The sequence below is a fragment of the Cavia porcellus genome, unplaced genomic scaffold (assembly GCF_034190915.1).
Source record: "Cavia porcellus strain 051 isolate PalLab524CR breed Dunkin Hartley unplaced genomic scaffold, mCavPor4.1 scaffold_4, whole genome shotgun sequence".
Taxonomy (NCBI): Eukaryota; Metazoa; Chordata; class Mammalia; order Rodentia; family Caviidae; genus Cavia; species Cavia porcellus.
Window position 1 is genome coordinate 99715259 of NW_026947487.1, and position 19010 is coordinate 99734268.

General features: G+C 37.7%; 1 protein-coding gene across 3 annotated transcripts in view; it reads left to right on the top strand.

Moving 5' to 3' along the window:
- The first annotated feature begins 1768 nt into the window (after positions 1 to 1768).
- Lrrc36 (leucine rich repeat containing 36) overlaps positions 1769 to 19010 on the top strand; it is a 29133-nt gene continuing 11891 nt past the window's right edge. The window contains exons 1-5 of one of the 3 annotated variants that reach the window (XR_010047009.1): positions 1769 to 1993; positions 2994 to 3082; positions 11358 to 11485; positions 13655 to 13706; positions 17056 to 17496. Coding sequence is in view for 2 of the 3 variants with exons in the window: in XM_023565954.2 (XP_023421722.2) it covers positions 1983 to 1993; positions 2994 to 3082; positions 11358 to 11485; positions 13655 to 13706; positions 17056 to 17496 (721 nt within the window). In the remaining variant the exon portion in view is untranslated. The remainder of the gene's footprint in view (positions 1994 to 2993; positions 3083 to 11357; positions 11486 to 13654; positions 13707 to 17055; positions 17497 to 19010) is intronic. The other 2 variants (XM_023565954.2, XM_063247506.1) reach the window with 2 other exon arrangements.

Consider the following 19010-nt stretch of genomic DNA (forward strand, 5'->3'; position numbering starts at 1 on the left):
TTCTTGGAATGTTTTGTGTTTATCTTTGAGTTTCTTAAATTTCTTGTAATAAGAAAATTGTAATTTTAAATGGGAAGCAAATAAAAACATAATTTTATAAATAACATAATACAAAACAGTTTCACATTTTTGAAATATTGAGGAATATTGTCCTGAAAGTTAGTACTGAGCAAAAGCAGCTAACTTTTTCATTAGCCAATTTGAGCAGAGCAGGAGAATTGTGGTTTTTCCTCTGAGTTTCTCTGTCCTGATGGTATTGCTTCCCGGCAAGTAGAGGGGGAGTGGGGTGCTAAATGCAAGAAAGAACTAGACAAAGACTTTCTAGACAAAGAGAACTGACTGACTGCAGGGTGGGGAGCTTGCATAGTGGCAGTATCTCTGCAAAGAGAAATGAGGGCTAGAGGACTTCTAGGAAGAAAGACTGGGGAATAGTGTTTTGTTTCTCCAAACAGTGCATTGACCTGTGAGACAATGAGATGTAAGACTTCATACACACACGTGTGCCTGTACACACACACACACACACACACACACAAACTTATTTTTTTATTCTGCCTTCAGAATTTTTGCCTACCTCCTTTCATTTTGTAAATGGAATCAGGAGAATGATTGAGACAAAGGTAAGAAAAAGCCAGTGTGGCTTGGCCTGGCTACCACTGTGCAGGATTAGAAGAATGACCAGAGAGCCAACAGATGCAGAAACTGATTACAGATATTTGAAGGCCAGATTCGGTAAAGGAGATACATTTTCTAGGTTAATAATTCAACATACAGAGGATCCAGCATCTTGGAGTTGCAGTTCCGAAACTGCCTTTCTCATGGACACAAGTAACATGTTTAAGGCTAGAAAATAATGGATATATTTCTCTCTCTATTGTGAGATTCTTATCCATGTACAGATTCATAATATCATGCTTTCCTTGCAGGGCATCCAGTATTTGTGTTCACTCCAAGACCTGAATTTATATTATAACAACATTCCTTCATTAGTAGAGGTATCCCGCTTACAGCCTTTGCCGTTTCTCAAAGAACTGGATTTGAGACTCAATCCTGTTGTAAGAAAAGACACAGATTATAGGCTTTTTGCTGTGTATACGCTACAAACTCTGGAGAAACTGGGTGAGTCCCTCCTCCTCTGCTCCTGCCCCAGAATCTTGCTTGCAATCAGCTGCCTCTTAACCTTTTGGATGTTGGCCCAGAGTCTGTGCTGGCAGGAGACATTTGTTTATTAGTCAATATTTACGTAACTCTTTGTGTTGGCAGGATGTATGACAAGTCCATTTATTATTTATTCAACAACCATCTATAATTACATCAGTTACTTCCAGCTTTAGTTTTCTTCAGTTGATGGTTTCACCACCACTTCCTCCTCAACACAGTATTTCTAGGTTGAGATCTATTTTTCCAGGTGCCTCAATTTTGCAGCTATATTAGCAATAAAAAACAATAACAATGGGGGGGGCTTAGTTGGCAAGGAACAAGAAATATTCCTTCAAATGAGCTGTTCTATATTTCCCTATAATGTTACTGTTCAATATACATTTCTTGATGTAAAATTTGATTTCACAATGCCTTCGGAAACTCATTGAAGGGTAACTAAGTGAACTCTTTCACAAGGTGGTATAACATTCAGCCTTAGAATGGGACCGTTTCCTGTTCAAGTTCCCCTTTCCTGAAGGGGTAGTTACCCTGTGTAGTGGTTGTTGCTATAGCTCGCTGAGTCTCCCGGAGTAACTGGTTGCTCCGGTGATAGCATAATAGCTCTGTTGTGATCTGTCTCCAACACACGAGGATGAGACTGATCTTTAGTTTTTCCTCTGTAAATGTAGTTCTCTGACCCAACGGTATTTACTCCAAAAAAACCAAACGTATTTAGACCATGGTTTTTGCCTCCAGATGATCGAACTGTACGTGACAGTGAAAGGAAAGCTGCGAAGCTCCATTTTAGTCAGTTGGGCAACAATGAAAATTTTCTTTTAGAGATGGAAAAAAGGTAAGATTCCCTACCAAAAACCTGTTTTTAGTTTGGTCCTGGACACGGTCATAATGAATTTCTTCTTAACTTTCCTTTTTTTTTTTTTTTTTTTAGCAGAAATTTCCCACAGGTTGTAACACTGCAGATCTGAGATAAAAGTACCCATCCTGTTTACTTATTTATTAGGGTCTCCCTAAGTCACTACATTGCCCAGGCTGGGCCCAGATTTACCATCTTCCTGCCTCACTCTCCCAAAGTGCTGGGATTACAAGTGTGCACCATGTCAAGTTCATTCCTGCTTTCTTGAATTCTTGCTTTGGGTATAATTGTTATAAATTTTCCAGAGTTGCTTCTCACAGCTTATAGATGGGGACACTATGAAATGGCTTACCCATAAGAGCTTGCCAACACTTTCTTATAGAATTGTCAGTCAGGGGCTGGGGATTTAGCTCAGCGGCATAAGCGCCTGCCTTGCAAGCAGGCAGTCGTGAGTTCAATCCCTGGTACCGATAAAAATGAAAAAGACAAAAAAAAAAAAAAAAAAAAAAAAAGAATTGTCAGTCAGCACGTGGTCTTTTCCTACTGAATAATTAGTGTTACAATCCCAGAGCAAGACTAGTAGAGATAAATTTGTCAAAGGAAGAGTAAGAAAGCAGTTCCCAACAATTCAAGAAGTAAACAGATGCTTTGTATCCTAACTCTGAGAAGCTTCATACAAACATCTTACTTCCTCAGACTGAATGTTCTGTCAAGAAACCAGAGTAGCTGAGTTCTTTATTTTCTGCTTTTACACTGTAAATTCTAAATGATAGTGTCCCTTTCTCTCATCATTCCCAGTATAACTTAAATAATCATACTTTTAACTGAGATATGTGTAATGCATGGCTAAATTAATCATCTCCTTGAGTATTTGGAAAAGAAAATCTAATTACCATGAACTGTTGTTTCCCAAATAACATGGACTAATGATCTCAGAGGCTTTTTGAAAAAATATTAAATGAATTCTTCTATACGATAGCTCTAGGGAGAAGATAATGAAAACCTGTGGGACAGATGAGGGCTCTGCTGCAAAAGTCAATGCCGATGTTGACACCAGGCCTGAAGCAGGTAAGCTTTGTCTCTATGATCACAAAATGATTAAGACATCAGTTGTCTCAGCTGTCCTAGCAGGTCTTGGATAAGAAAAAGAGAGTGAAGAAAGCATAGTTTAAAGCAGGCACAAGATTCACTGGGATAATTTTCCTCCTCCTTCTCCCTGTCACTGGGACACTTATTGAGCAGACATAACCAAGAATTCTCCACACTGCACTCAGTTCAATTTCATTTATATTACTTTACATCATGAGTACATCCTAACAACATATCGCCCATCCTCACAGACCACTGGGCATTGCTAAGATGATTTCATTAGCCAGAGACTCAGGACTTACCTGCATCTATGCAATTCATATCCTGGGCCTCCTGTATGCCCAGCCTAGAGCTTCCCTGGTTGCAGAATCTCTAGTGTTTGTGCTATATTTCTGTAAGCACTGTTAGTAATCCAGTATAATTAAACTGGGTATGCCCCATTATGGTCATGCCACAAGCCAGGAGAAATCCTGCCACCAGAAAATTGCATCTAGTACATCCTTGCAGATTAACTAGGCACACTCATACTGGTTAAATTGATGACCTATTACTTGAGGAAACTCAAGGTCTCTGTCCCTTTGAAGGATCTATTAAATTATATGCAAAGTATAAAATAAATTCCTAAATTTTCAGCAATAGCTTTAATAGATTGACTCTAGATATCAAGGGTTTTCAGTTTATAACCTGTTTTGTTTTCCTGACTTCTGTGTACCCATGTAAACATTTATTAACAAGTCATTTTCAGCCTTTTCAGTAAAACAGGCCATAGTGAGGTATGATTTTAATTTTTCTTTCTTTGATGTTTCAGTACATGTAAATGATAATTGCTTTGTTTCATTTTAAATACCATTTTTTACCTTTCAAAGTCAATATAATTTTAAATAATAATTTTGGCAAATACTGAAATGCATGAAGAAAGTACTTTTTTCAATTTTTAATATATGTTTGCAGTACACAGTGGTTACATTCATTGTGGGGAATTGGTGCATGTAAATAACATATCAATTCTGAAGAAAGTATTTAATTCATAAACATATCCCTAAATCATAAACGTATCCCTAAAAAAGAATCCCAGTTAATATGTTGGCATACAAACTTCCCTGCTATATAGTTCAAGATATATAGTCTTGTATTTTTTACTAGGTTCAAGCATCTATTTCCAGAAAAAGAAAAATACTTTGAAGCATGGTGTGCCATTTTTTGTATGAGATGAATTAGAATTGATTTATGTTGTATTATGTTGTTAGCACACAAAGAGAATCCCCACATGAGTTAAAATGTCTTAAACTGCAAACTTCCTACTGAGAACAAATTGCTTTACCTGCTAGAAAGTCTGTTTCTAAAGGATTTTATAAGTCCAGCTGTTGCCTGAATTTTTAAAATATAAAATTCATTTTGCCACTTTAAAACGTTAAAGAGCTTTGTTTTCCACTGTAAATTATATTTTGCTAGATCCCTGGGGAGTGGCCAGCACTGTTGGTAATCCAATATGATTAATATGGTTATGTCATTTCAGTGGTCACGCCACAGGCTGGGAGAAAGCTTTCCTGGGAACAGCAGCTCCTACTAACTCAGCTCTTCAGAACAGTGCTTTTCCACCAAGCGTTTTGAATGGGCAGGGAACTCACACTATGTTGAAAACAAAGAGAGCTCTTTAATGTTTCAAAGTAGCAAAATAAATTTTATATTTTAAAAATTCAGGCAATTAAAAAAATGTGGGGGCTGGGGATTTAGCTCAGGGCCATAAGTGGCTGCTTTGCAAGCGCATGGTCGTGAGTTCGATCCCTGGTACCGATTAAAAAAAAAAAAATTTAGGCAATAGCTGGAACTTACAGGAACCTTTTGAAATGGGCTTCCTAGCTGAGCACGGTGTGCATGCCTGTGAATCTAACACTTGGGAGACTGAGGGAGGAAGATCACCATGAGTTCAAGGCCAGCCTGAACTACAGAGTGAGACACTATCTAAAAAAAGAAAAGAAGAAAAAGAAAAAGGAAGGGGCTTCCTAGCAGTAAAGCATCCTGTGCTCCTCATCACATAATCTCTGACCATTTCCAGGTTCCTCCTCCTCCCCATACCCCCAGATAAGCATACCTAGGCTATGTCTTCAGGATCTCCTGCGCATTATCTACTCTCTTCCCCTACTTATCTAATCTATTTCCTCACTTTTATTTGTAAGTAGATTTATTTTATATTGTCTCATGTTTAAAATGCTGGTCTAGCTTTAACAATTTGCATGAGTCCCTCTCTGTACCAGTCCCTCATTTCTGTTTACCAACTAGTAACTTGTACTTGGAATCACTACTGAATAACACTGTAGCCCCTCAGGTTAAATGTGCATTCCCCCAAAAAGGAAACAAACCAGTGAACCCCCTCTCCCCTACCCTAAACAGCTGCTTTTGGTTTCCTCACTGTGCCCACAATTTTCCCACTACTCTGGTGTCGAATTCTATTGGAGTTTGATGCTGCTGCTCCTCTAAGGCCTAGTGGAATGTTCGCACCCTTCAGTATGTCCATAATTAAGCCCTCTTTTCCATTTCTTAACAGTTTCTGTTTTATTGGTGGCTAATAGCAATCAATTGCTGAGTGTAAACTCTGGCACGGGTGTTGTTCATGATCTCATTCAATCGGGCTAACTTTGAAGGTGATTTGACTGGCAAGAACACAGAGACACAATGAAGCAGCTTGTCCCAGTTACACAGTGAGTGGCAGAGCTGGGATGCCAGCGCTGATCCATACTCATCAGGGTCCTCCTAGTCTCTTTTCCCTTCCATTCATTGTGTGCTTTGCTGCCAGATTAATTTTCGTAAAACAGAGCTGTGATAATTGATGGTACTTGGCTGCTCAAAACCTTCCATGGCTCCCACTCAAGTACTACGTTAAGCCTGAACTCTTTAACCTCAAATATAAGCATCTCCTCCAGTTAAACCTGAAACCTACCAGTCATTTCTCTACTACATCTTCTAATGCTCCCATCAAGCCAGGTCACCTACCTTCTCCTCCTTACATAGCCTTTCTTCCTTCTTGTTTTATTCCTTGAACCCTAAACTCATGCCGTCTTTCTGGAAGGCTACAATCAGACCCTATACTTTCTCTATGACCCAGCTCAAAATCCTTTCATTTTAGTGAAACATTTTTAATTCTTCAAGCATAAAGATTTTTCCTATTTTTGTAAACTCATATGATTGATCTTCTGAAAACCAATCATTCCCTGAAGTACTTGCAGAATTTATTAGAAAAAAATGAGACAAAGAAGAAAAAAGTAACAATTCCAGGCAATGTATTTGAAAATGTCAAGTGAATACTGATACAGGTCAGCATTCATCAAACGCAGGGCAGCGTTTCCTGGTCCAGGGCACACCTTAGAGGATCACAGGTAGTGCAAGACTCTTTAACTTTGTGTTTTTATTTGATGGTATTTGTGAAAATACATAAAGTCAACAAAGCTCTTTTGAAGTTAGCAAACTACTTTTTTTGTGGTACTGGAAACTGAACCCAGAGTCTTTGCACTAAGCTATATCCTCACTCCACACTTTTATTTTGAGACAGAGTCTTTCTAACTTTGCCAGACTGGAATCTAATTTGTAGTCCTCCTGCCTCGGCTTTCCAAAGTACTTGCATTGCAGACGTGCATTATCAGGCCCCGCAATAAACTATTATTTTTTTAAAAATAGGTTTTATTTTTATAGTTTTAGGTTTATGGAAAAATTGAGTAAAACACATAGAGTTTCTATATACTCCTTGCCTACACACACCTCCATAATCAGAGGAATGTACTTGAAACCCATAGTTTACATTACGGTTCACTCTTGCTGCTATGCATTCTATAGGTTTTGACAGACCTGTATCTACCCACTATTGTGATATCATACAGAACAATTTCATGCTCAGGAGCCTTTACCTATTTGTCTCCCCCCCCAACCCCTAATGACCACTGATCTTTTTATTGATTCCATAGTTTTTCCTTTTTTGTCTCTATAGTTCTGCCTTTCCTAGAGTATCATATAATTGTAGTATTCCACCTTCTGAGGATGGCTTCTTAGCTAATATGCACCTTTTCATGAGTTGGCTTCTCACTTCTTAGCACTGAAGAGTAGTCTGTTGTTTGGATGTACCTAAGTTTACCTATCTATTTACTCAGTAAAAGACATCTTGGTTGCTTTTTTTTTTTTTTTTTTTTGAGTTAGGGTTTGGCTATGGAGTTCAGGCTGGCTTAAAACTCACAATGATCCTCCTGCCTCAGCCTCCTGAGTTCTGGGATTATAGGTGTGCGATACTGTGCCCAGCCTTGGTTGCTTTCAAGTTTGGGCAATTATGAAAAAAGCTGCTATAAATATCCTTGTGTAGGTGTTTGTGTGGACTCATTTTCAGTTTATCTGAATAATTACCGAAGAACATGACAGCTGGGTTTTATATGTAAGAGATTTTAACAAATGGCCAAATTGTGTTCCAGTGCACTCAACCCTGAGATGTCTTTTTATACACTGAGTTTAGTTTCCTAAATTGCAGTTCTTAAAAGTGGAGTCATGTCCTCAGAGTCTATTAGAATATGGAGTTTAGGAAACACAGGTGTAGATGGTGACATGCTGTAGAAACTGGGTGTGTTGGGGCAGTAAGGAAGCTCTTTGTGCAAATGGGAGGTAAAACCATCAGGCTTTGAAAGCTGCCACACCCTGGCGTGGCCTGAAGGGAGAAAGAGCAGCGTCACACAGTGGTTGCTGGGAGTGGTGTGAACAGTTGTGTGAATTTAGTCCTGAAGACAGTTCACAGTGATTGTGCTGTCAGGGTTTATGTTAGATACAGGATCAGATTGTGGAAAGCATTAAAAATACCCTTACTAAAGATGATTTACGTTTACCCTGTAGGTTATGTATGCAGCACATATGGACTCTGTGAGTCAAAAAGGATTCTGCTCATTCTTCTAGCCAATTCTTTTTGCCTTTAAATAAAAATCACACCTAAACTATACTGATTTAATAAAAATTTTAAAAGAGTAAATTAAAATTCACTACGATACCCTCAGTGGCCCATTGCTATGCCTGGCAGGTGTTTCAAGGTCTTCTTCACAATTCATTGAAATCTATCCCATGTTGTCAACCTGTTGTCATCTAGTTAAGCCATGATGGAGTTTTAAAACTCAGCTCTGTATAGAAGTCAGCTTGGAAAAGCAGGGACCTCTCAAAATAGTAGCTTAAATAAGATAGAAATTCATTTGTCTTTCATATGGAAGCCCAGGCATTGGCAGGCTAGGGCTGATATGGAGAGGGGGGTGTGTATCTAAGAAGGGAATTGGGGGGAAAGGGCAAATTTTGGTCTCCGCCACAGTGGAAAGGAAAACAATGCAACAAAGAAGTGTATCCTCCTGAGCAGAGTCTGTTAGAAGCTAGGCAGACAAGGAAATGACACAACAGGGTCCAATTTTCATACACTCACAACCCAGAGCCATTTATCACAACTAATTAGGCCACAAGTCAGGCTGAGACAAGAGCTCCACTGTGACAGGGACTGAGATCTGTAGGAGGGAGGAGCCAATAGCAGAGGACCTGGGAAAAGGCTGCAGTAAAGAAGAGACATTTAATTTGGGGCATTCAGTGGGCATAGTTAAGGGAACAAAGCAGTTAAAGTAGAAAAGCAAATACAGGTCTGACTGATTAGAAAAACTGGCTCACCATGTGACTGGAGCCAAGGTTAAGTTGCAAAGAGCTTCTTTATTAATCCTGTTCATTTTACTCCTTTGAAAGTAGGTGACAAGTAAAAGATGTTTTCAAGAAGAGGGATGATGAAATGCATAATGTAGAGGGAGAGCGCAAGCTGGATTCAGTGAGACAGACAGGGACTAGAAGCTGTGGCCCAAGGAAGAGATACTGAGGCCCCATTGTGAACACCGCAATAGTAATAGGACTGCAGATGATTGATCATATCTTTGAGAGTGTGAAAAAAAAAACCCTGGAAACAAAGCATTAAGAGTCTTTACTTGTAGTGTTTTGTGACAGAGTCCAAACTTCAGAAGAATTAAATTTCTAAATAAAAGATGCAGTTGATATTAAAGGGGAAAAACACAAGGTTACTAAGATTGCTGTTCATGATAGCACTCTTTGCAGGCTGGACATTTTTAAAAAGATGAAAGTTAAGACATTTTGAGTTAGAGCCATCCAGATTCAGGTTTCAGCTGAAACCCAGGAGAAGGTAAGGTAGCACTTTGCAAATAACTCAAACTGTGGCAAATTTGCTTGAACAATGAAGTAGAACCAGGAAGAAAAAGAACCTGTGAGCTGGAAATGAGCTTAAGTGCTAGGAAGGGGCAGCAGGGCAGAGCAGTGATCGGGATACCCCAGTCTTGTTTTGTAGGATAAGGGTGAGAAGAGCCTGAGTCCAAATCATAGCTTACTGACCACTTATCTTTTCTCCCAGGACTCAGGTTACAACCAGTAATTTCTGCTTCATCTTGCTTTTCTGCAGTATTACTATGATAGGAACCAGAGAACATGAGATTTGAAAGCTTATTTAAAGTAGGTCTATTAGTCCAATGGTGGAAGAGTTTCTTATATTTACATGGCACATTCCAACCCCAGAGGGAAACTCAAAAATAGGAATCATCTAAACTGGTACTGTGGTACGTGCCTGTAATACCAGCTACTCAGGAGGATCACAAGTTTGAGGCCAGCCTGGTCAATTTAGCAAGACTCTGTCTCAAAATCAAATACAAAGGGCTGCAGATGTAGCTCAGTGGTAGTGTGCTTGACACAAGGCCCTTAATACCCAGTGCAAAATAGAAAGAGAAAGAGACACAGAGAGAGAGAGAGAGAGAGAGAGAGAGAGAGAGAGAGAGAGAGAGAGAAGAAAGAAAGAAAGAAAGAAAGAAAGAAAGAAAGAAAGAAAGAAAGAAGGAAGGAAGGAAGGAAGGAAGGAAGGAAGGAAGGAAGGACAAACAAGACAAGACAGTAAGCATTTTAGAGCCCCAGATAGACCAAAGGGCTGGTTTACTCCATGTTCTCATTCTCACTGGCTCTTAGTAACTTTCTGTTGCCAGAGGCAGTGAATGGGATGGAAACTAGCAGAACACATAGTTTGACCAAGGCCCAAGGTTTTGAAACTATCTTAATTCTTGCACAATCCTGCTAGAAAGAATTTCCCTAAACGAATGCAAAGCACTTAGTTTTATCCAAGAGCCCCCAGAAAACCCCAGATCCCAGGATTCTCCAACTAAAAGTATTAATAAAGAATGTACACAAATTTGTACAAGTATTGTTCTACCTAATAGAATTCCTAACTGGGGGTTCTTGATACCAGTTTCCAGGGTGGCCATTACTTGGATAGAGTTTTTGGTTTTCCTTTTTATTTTTCAAGCTGTTTCTCCAACTATAAGCGAACAATACTGAGACCCTAAGAATTTAACATTCTTACCTGTGAAATAGATCCTGATTAGTATTTTGTTTTTGCAAATGAGGAAATTAAGGAAGAAAGAGCCGGATTTGGAATGGTTAATCAATGCAGAGTACTGATCAGAGCCCTGGAAATGTGTAATGCCTGGGCTGTGTTCCCAATATCTCCTCCTGTAGCTAAAGATTATTGAACTGGTGTCAAAATTCATTATTTATCAACTTAGGAAATGTGCAAAATACTACTATTGGTCTTCCTATTAATTTCCATGGAAAACTTCATAAATTATTTTGTTTTGTTTTGTTTTGCTTTGCTTTAGGGAGTTTTTTGGAGGGGGAGTCTTGGAACAGAGTCTCACTATGTAGTTAAAGATTGGCCTTGAGGGGCTGGGGATTTAGCTCAGCGGCATAAACGCCTGCCTTACAAGCAGGCAGTTGTGAGTTCGATCCCTGGTACCGATAAAAACGAAAAAGACAAAAATAAAAAAAATAAAAAAAAAAAGATTGGCCTTGAACTGACTATGTAGTCCAGGCTGGCTTTGAACTCAAGGTGATCCTCCTGCCTCAACCTCTTGAGTGCTGGGATTTAGGCATGCGCCACCACACCCCACACACTTCATTATTTATGAAGCCATTTCATATCTTGTTTTAACTTACCTCAACCTTAAGAGATGGCCAGTTCATGTTTTTATTATCACAGTTTCACAAATAAAGTGAGATTCAGAGGTAAAGCAGTTTGCCCAAATTCTCATGGTTTCCTAGTGATAACACCAAACCAGCATTCAATCTTGTGACTTCCCCTCCAGTATCTTCTATAGGACACTCTGCCTTTGACGTGTGTTCAGAGCTTCATTGTATGCCTTTTCTTTCAACACAGACTTGAACAAAGGACTTTTTATTCCCTTCCCCAACCGGGAAATAAAGGATTCCCTAACCAGTACTTCTGCAACCCAGGACAGTGGTAGACCAGGTCAGAAATCAGACACTTTTCCCCTGGGGACACAGGTAAGGCATTTACTCTCTTGCTGATCTGCTGACTGACTGGTCAATGATTGGTACTGATAATTCAGTGATCTTTTAAATTATTTATGAAGGTCTAAGAGGGCTTTTTAGACAAAGGCCTCTTAGACCCCCTAAAAGGAAAAGGCACAGAACTTGGGATGCTGAGGTAGGAGGATCACTGTGAGTTTGAGTCCAACCTGCACTACATTGTAGATTCAAGGCCAGTCTGAACTACATAAGACCTTGTCTCAAAAAAATTAATTAATAATTAAAGTGGAAAGGAAAAGGCAAGGTTGGATGCAGAGTGCTTTCTCGATTAATTTCAATCTCCTTTACCCTCTCTTTTCACTAACCTATTAACAAATGCCATATATTTTTACTTGTAACTTGAGCACACTTTATGCCAGTATTTTGATACCCAGAGACGAAAGTTAGAGTTTTGGGCAAGGTATAAAATTTCTCCTCTCTACAAAGTGTCCCCATCTCCTCTGCCTTTACCTCCTACATTTTCTTCTCCTTGTTAGTTACAGAGTCTCCCATTTGAAGAGTGGTTTTCTCAAAGCTGCTTCTTCAGGGTAACAGAATAAAGCTGAGGAGCAAAGATGACACAGGAATGATGGATAATGGGAAGGCAGAGATCATAGAAGATTTGGGGAAAGTAAAGAGCAAAAATATACTGAAAAATTTGGTGGAAGAATCAATTTTATAAGATTTATAGTGTATGACACAGAGCAGAACTTAATGTTCAAATTTTCCCTTTTCTGTTTCTTTTCTTTTTCTTTCTGTTTCTTTTTCTTTCTTTTTTTTTCTGCCTCCTATAAAATCTGAGTAGTGAAATTATAGGAAATAGCCAAAGGGAGGAAATAAAAAAAGCAATTAATCAATTAAAGCACAGTTTGGGTGATCAAGGTTGTACTCTAGTAAAAAGATTTTCAGTTTGAGTATATAATACCTTCTCATTTGAAAAAGACAGGTTAGAATTTAACTAGTTCCTTCAATGTGGAGATTCTACTTGGATAACTTAGAAACTATCTCCATTACCATTTTTTAAAATCTTGATGTGATTTAAGGAAATGGAGACAAAGAATACATCAATCTACAGTTAAAGTTAGATAGCACTTCTTAGATATAAAAAACAAAAACAGAAAAGAAACTTCTCTGAAATTCTTGTTGTGAGGGGAAAAAAGGGAAGTTGAATGGCTTCCCATAATCCTTTTAGTTTAACAAATAAGGAAAAAGGACTTTTTTCTCTGCATAGCTACCAAAATGACACTGAATATGTGCAGATACTTTTTCTTCCTACATTTTTGATTAGCACATATTGGCTATACAGACTAATGAGTTTCATTTTGGTAGATTTGTATAGAAGAAACAGACTAACATTTTTTTTTCTTTTTATCTTTTTTTTTTTTTTTCATCGGTACCGGGGATCGAACTCATGACCGCCTGCTTACAAGGCAGGTGCTTATGCCGCTGAGCTAAATCCCCAGCCCCCAGACTAACATTTTAATCAGTTTTGAAAAGTAAACCTTAGATGGTTCTCTTTTTGCTTCTGTCCTTGCCTAGTTATGCCCAGGTTAATTTCTAGCCTACAAAAACTCCATTATTTCTTTTGTCAGAAGGTAAAATAAATGTGGGAGTCCTTTAAATAGAATAATTAAGTTGAAAAAAGTAGCCTCATCTAATCTCTATACTAAGCTATCTAAAGCTAAGAAAACATACAATATTTGCTGTTTGGTATGCCCATTACCTTCTAAAGATAATCTATATTTTCAAGAAGTCTTTTTATCTGCTTCAAAGCAACTCTGGAATCTTATGCTGTGACTGTTAAAATAAGATTTAGCTGAGCATGATGGCATATGCCTGTAATCCCAGCAGTTGGTAGGCTGAGGCAGGAGGATCACAGCAAATTCAAGGCCAGCCTGGGCTATGCAGTAAGTTCAAGGCCAGCCTGAAATACATAGAGAGAGCCTTTCTTTAAAAAAACAAACAAACAAACAAACAAACAAAAACCCCCGCTTAACCTGGACCTTTGCTTGAAGGTTGTTTTCTCTGGCTTGTAGGAATGGACATCCCTGCTGATACAAAAGTACTATAAAGCCTCCACCTAGTGAGTTTGTATCTGAATGCTCATGTCTGCCCTTCTTCCTAAACTTTCAAACTTCATTTTAGATGCAAGAAATGACAAGAAAGGAGATGCCAGGTGACAACCACCAGGATGATGGTAAATATTTTTCTGGGTATTTTCTCCCACACTGTCATATAAATCTAGATATAATGAGGTTCCAGAGATGATGTCCCAGCTCTGGGGCCCTGTTTGGTCAACTGATCTTCCTGCTTTCCTGAGGAGCTGCCCTGGGTGGTAGTGATGTGGAAAGCTCTTCTGCTTGAAGAGTAGATAGTCTGACCTTTGTGCTTTTGTATCAGTTAACTAGTCTGTTTCTTTTTCTTAACTTTCCTTGCCTTCTTCTGGATTTGCTATTTTCCTATTCATTCTTTTTTCCCCTCTACCAGTTCGTAAATTATACTTTCCATACTTTTAGCATTATTCCCAAAAGAGCAATACATGTTTTTATGCAATTTAAAAACTAATCATTATCTTAAATCTTCTTTGGGGTAAGTAAAGATCTTAGAGCACTTTTCTTCAGTGATCTCTCCTGACATAAATGATTTCTGTGGCTTTTAATTCTCTTAAAAACCCACAAGATAGGAGCTGGGGATTTAGCTCAGTGGCATAAGCGCCTGCCTTGCAAGCAGGCAGTCCTGAGTTTGATCCCTGGTATCAATAAAAAATGAAAAAGACCAAAAAAAAAAAAAAAAGACCCACAAGATATTTTGATATATAGTACTTTTGTATCTGTGTACTTAGTACTTTGTTTCTTTTTCATGTCTTTTTATTCCAGACTTCCCTTCTGAGATAATTTTCCTCTAACTGTAGATTTTCCTTTAATGTAGGCCTATTAGTAATAAACTTTTAATTTTTGTTTGGAATTCCTTTATTCTACCATTATTCTTAAAGAGTATTTTATCTTTATTGTTGTTTTTTATTCATGTGTGTTTGCAATAGATTATAAGTATGTTTATTTTGGGCAGTTGGTATCCATATGTCACATGGTTTAATCATTTTCAACCTTTTCCTCCTCTTACTTTCCCTTCTTTGCAGGGCACTTTTGCTGGGTATAAGTTTTTCTTTTAGAATACTGAACTTACTCTAATAAAGTCTTATTTTTTGGTTACTTTTGAGAAGTCAGCTTAAAGTCTTTAACTTCTCTGGGCATTCTATTTTTCCTCTTTAGGATTTTCCAGGTGTCTTTGGTTTTCTACAGTTTTTGCTGTGATGTGGAGATTTATTTTTATTTATGCTATTTGGTATTTATTATTTTTCTGGGGTCTGTGAATTGTATTCCATTAATTCTAGAAAGTGCTTCAAACATTGTTTGTGTCCCTTTCTTATCCTTCTGAAACTTTAAATAAGTACATGTCAGCAGTACTCACTTTGTCCTCTTTGTCTCTTATTCTTTCATAATTTTGTCTTCCTTGTCTGATCTACATTCTGGATAATTACTTCTTGACCCACCTTTTAATTAATTAATATCCTGTGTGTAATCTGCTGTTAAACCTGTCTGCTGAATTTTTTTTTTATCGGTACCAGGGATTGAACTCATGTCTGCTGAATTCTTAATTTTAATTTGTTTTCTCAGTTCTATGTTTAATTTAGTTTTTTTCTGATCCTGTAGGTCATTGTTTCTGAGGAGCACAGTTCAGGCTTGTTTTACATTTAAGCATAGCTGTCTTACAGGCTATAATCTCTTATTTATAATATCTGATATTTTTGTGCATCTTTGTTTTTTGTTTTTTCCTACTGATTTTTACTCACATCATTTTGTTCCTTTTTGTTTTTTGACTGTGTGTTATTATACTTGAACTTGTTTGAACTAACAATACTTGTTTGAACTAACAATTATTAAACATTTTTCCAGAAAAAAAATTTCATTTTCTTCTATTAAATGCATAAAACACTGTTAGTCTGACATATATTTAACCCTGTTTTAAGGTTTGAGGTTCCTTGACTATGCAGATAATGAAAACCTAGATAAGGATTCTTTTTTTTTTTTTTTTTTTTTTTTGTCTTTTTTTTTTTTTAATCGGTGCTGGGGATTGAACTCACGACCACACACTTGCAAGGCAGGCGCTTATGCCGCTGAGCTAAATCCCCATTCTTTACAAGGGGTAATTTATTTATAGTTTACCTTTAATCTGAACAGTGTATACTGTCCAGAGTTCCCTCTTTGTGTGAATGTGCGTGTGTATGTATGTGTGTGTGTAGGAGATTCTTTAGCATCTCACTTTTGGTGGACCTCAGACTTCTCATGTCTTACTCTAAAAATCTTTTAAGAAAAAGGTGCTTTCTGTGGTAGACAATCCAGAAGGCTTCTTATTGTTTTCCAGATTTGAGCCTAGAAATTTTTCACTTTCTTTTTAGCTCTTCAATGCTTTTAAGAGAATGTTTTATCCTATTTCTTTTATATGTTCCACAGCAGGATAGTCTGAATTATCTAATTAGTCATTACTTAAAACAGTTTTAAGTCATTACTTAAAACTTGCCTTAAGGTTCTTTTTGTTACCTAAAGATACTGTTCTATCTAAGATGACAATATGTAACTTATTAACTGGTGATTTCTTACTGTTTATTTTTCAGTAATTCTGTATTATTTCTACCCTTTTTTTCTCTCCATTTTTTTTTTGTTTCTTTCTCTTTAAATTAAAAAAAAGATACTGTTCTATAACCTTTCTCCCACTGTACATGTTGACACTGGGTAAATCACCGATGTTCTAGTAGGTGCTTAAGAACATTTAGAATTGGAAGGGTTATTGTGACTAACTCACAGTATGTTTTGTTTCCTAAGGAAACCCTTCAACTATATGAAGCACTGACAGCACCAAAGAACACAAAACCTTTTATTTTTTTTTTTTTTTGACTTTTCTACCTGCCCCACAATGAGGCATTTTGGAGATGGTAGATACAACTATCTGAGAAAAATGTTTTGTAACTTGACTAGTACTAGGCCACAGATTTTCGTGGGTTTGCATTCCCTATCATTTAGTTATCTTAGGGTAGTGGTTCTCAGTGAGTTCAAATAGAATCCCAGGGTGGTATATGGGAGTGGGAATGGGTTTAACTTTATTGCAGAGTCTATGAAATTGTAGACGAACAATTGTCTATAAATTAAATACATAAAAGCACAACTACCGTCCTATGGAGAGGTACCATTTTTGATATGAAATTATTGTCTAGAAAACTCTCATTCTTCAGTTTTAGAAGGAAAATTTTAGGAGATTCAGTTGATACAAAATTTGTGTTCAGAGTATTACAGATTCTTTTACTGTTTACACAAATATTCCAACTTTTGCTGTTCATATGGAAGTCCCTTCATCACTTTAAGCTATAATTTATAAAAATTATAAACCACACCTCTTCCTAACAACTTCTTTGGTTCAATGAACAGAAGTGCCCCAATTGAACTAGGAAGAATTCTTACTGTGTTTCGTTCTTTTCCATTGACTGTGAGCAGAATTCAGACACTACTCATCTCGTCAGTCCTCAGCCCGATCCCCAGAGAAGATGACCAGAGATGGGTTCCGAGTATCTTTTTTGGATAATAAGACTTCAAATTCTTCTCCAGAAAAGGACTTGATTCCAAAGCCCAATTCTTATCACCTTACTCATGATGCTTCACTGGGTAAACGCCTGGATGTAGGTGATTCCAACCAGATCCATCCCTATCAGTTACCTTCCGGCATCAGTTTGGAAAATTATGATGGTCACTATCCTCAGATTCTATCCCTGCATGGAAATACTGGTAAAAGGCCTCAGAGAAACAAGAACTACCAAGAATACAGCACAAAGCCTTTAAATGACATAAAGGTCACTACATCTCATTCCTGTGGAGACTTACTGACTTCTCTGTCAAACCCTGACTCCAGTACTGGAAGGCTTTTGAAACTTAGTTCAGGTAATAGTTTCTTGTTAGTTTACAGGTCTTTTTTTAAACAGGCATTTAGATGGAAATGTAACTGGAAATTTTGGAATTAACCTTTTTTGGGAGGGGGTTGTCAGATCCATCTCTTTATTGAGTTTTTGTTTGTTTTCTTTTTGAGACAATGTCTTGTTATGCAGTTTAGGCTGGCCTTAAATTCACTATGCTGTCTCAAAATCATGGCAATCTTCATGCCTCAGCCTCCCGAGTGCTGGGATTACAGATGTGTGCCACCATGCTCAACTGAATTAACATTTCTTTTCTTTTTTTTTTTTTTTGTCTTTTTTTTTTTTTTTTTTTTTTGGTCTTTTTCGTTTTTATCGGTACCAGGGATCGAACTCAGGACTGCCTGCTTGCAAGGCAGGTGCTTATGCCACTGAGCTAAATCCCCAGCCCCTTTTTTTTTGTCTTTTTCCTTTTTATCGGTACCAGGGATCGAACTCACGACTGCCTGCTTGCAAGGCAGGCGCTTATGCCACTGAGCTAAATCCCCAGCCCCTAACATTTCTTAAATTGCTTTATCACTTCTTAAGTTCTATTTCATGGTCACAAGTGGCCCGTGGAACTTTCTGAAATACACAGGATATGAGTTTATATGACAGATATCTTTAAAAAATTGTAGAAATGTGAGCTTCACAATTGTATGTTATTTTGGTTAACTAGCATCCTAGAATAAATTTCTGGTCTTCTTTGGAAATAATCTGCTACTTTCAATTATTTTCAGAAGAAGCTATTTTCAGGGTAAGTAGTAGAAAGTGCTTTTCAATGATTTGTTAATTTATTCAGTAAAACATGCTGAACACCTATGTGCCAGATGCTGTTCTAGCTCTAAAAATAAAGTGGAAAAGTTTCATATGTACTTTACCATAATTTTTTGAAAGTCCCTAGTTTCATGGAGTTTACATTATACTGTGATAGACAATAAACAACATGTAAACATATGTCAGGTCATTATAAGTGCTGCAATGAAAAATAATACAGGTGTAGTGGAGTAATGAAGAGGAAGGGGGTGTTTTAGACTGAATGGTCAGGAAAGGCTTCTCTGATGAGGCATCACAAAGTAGAGGCTGGATGAAGTGAGAGTACAGCTGCTGGAGGAGAACTTTCTAGATGGTGGCAGCAAAGTTCCTAAGGCTGATCCATACTTGGCACACTCCAGAAATCACAAGGAAAGCCGATCGGTTGTAAATGAATAAGAAAATGAATTGTGTAGCTCAACTCAGAGAGATGGCCAAACTTCTAAACCGGGTGAGGTCAGTAGTAGTTGCGGGGCTTGTAGCAGTGGAGTGACATGATCTCATGAATAACTCTGGATACTGGATGAGAGTAGACTGTGGAAGGAACAGGGAGAACATGTTATAAATTATTCCAGAGGTTAGAATCCAGATAAGAGTTGGTGATGGCTTAGGCTAGAGAAACAACTGTGGAGGTCATGAGAAGTAGCCAGATTTTGAATATGTTCTGATGATAAGAACTTATGATTTGCTCAT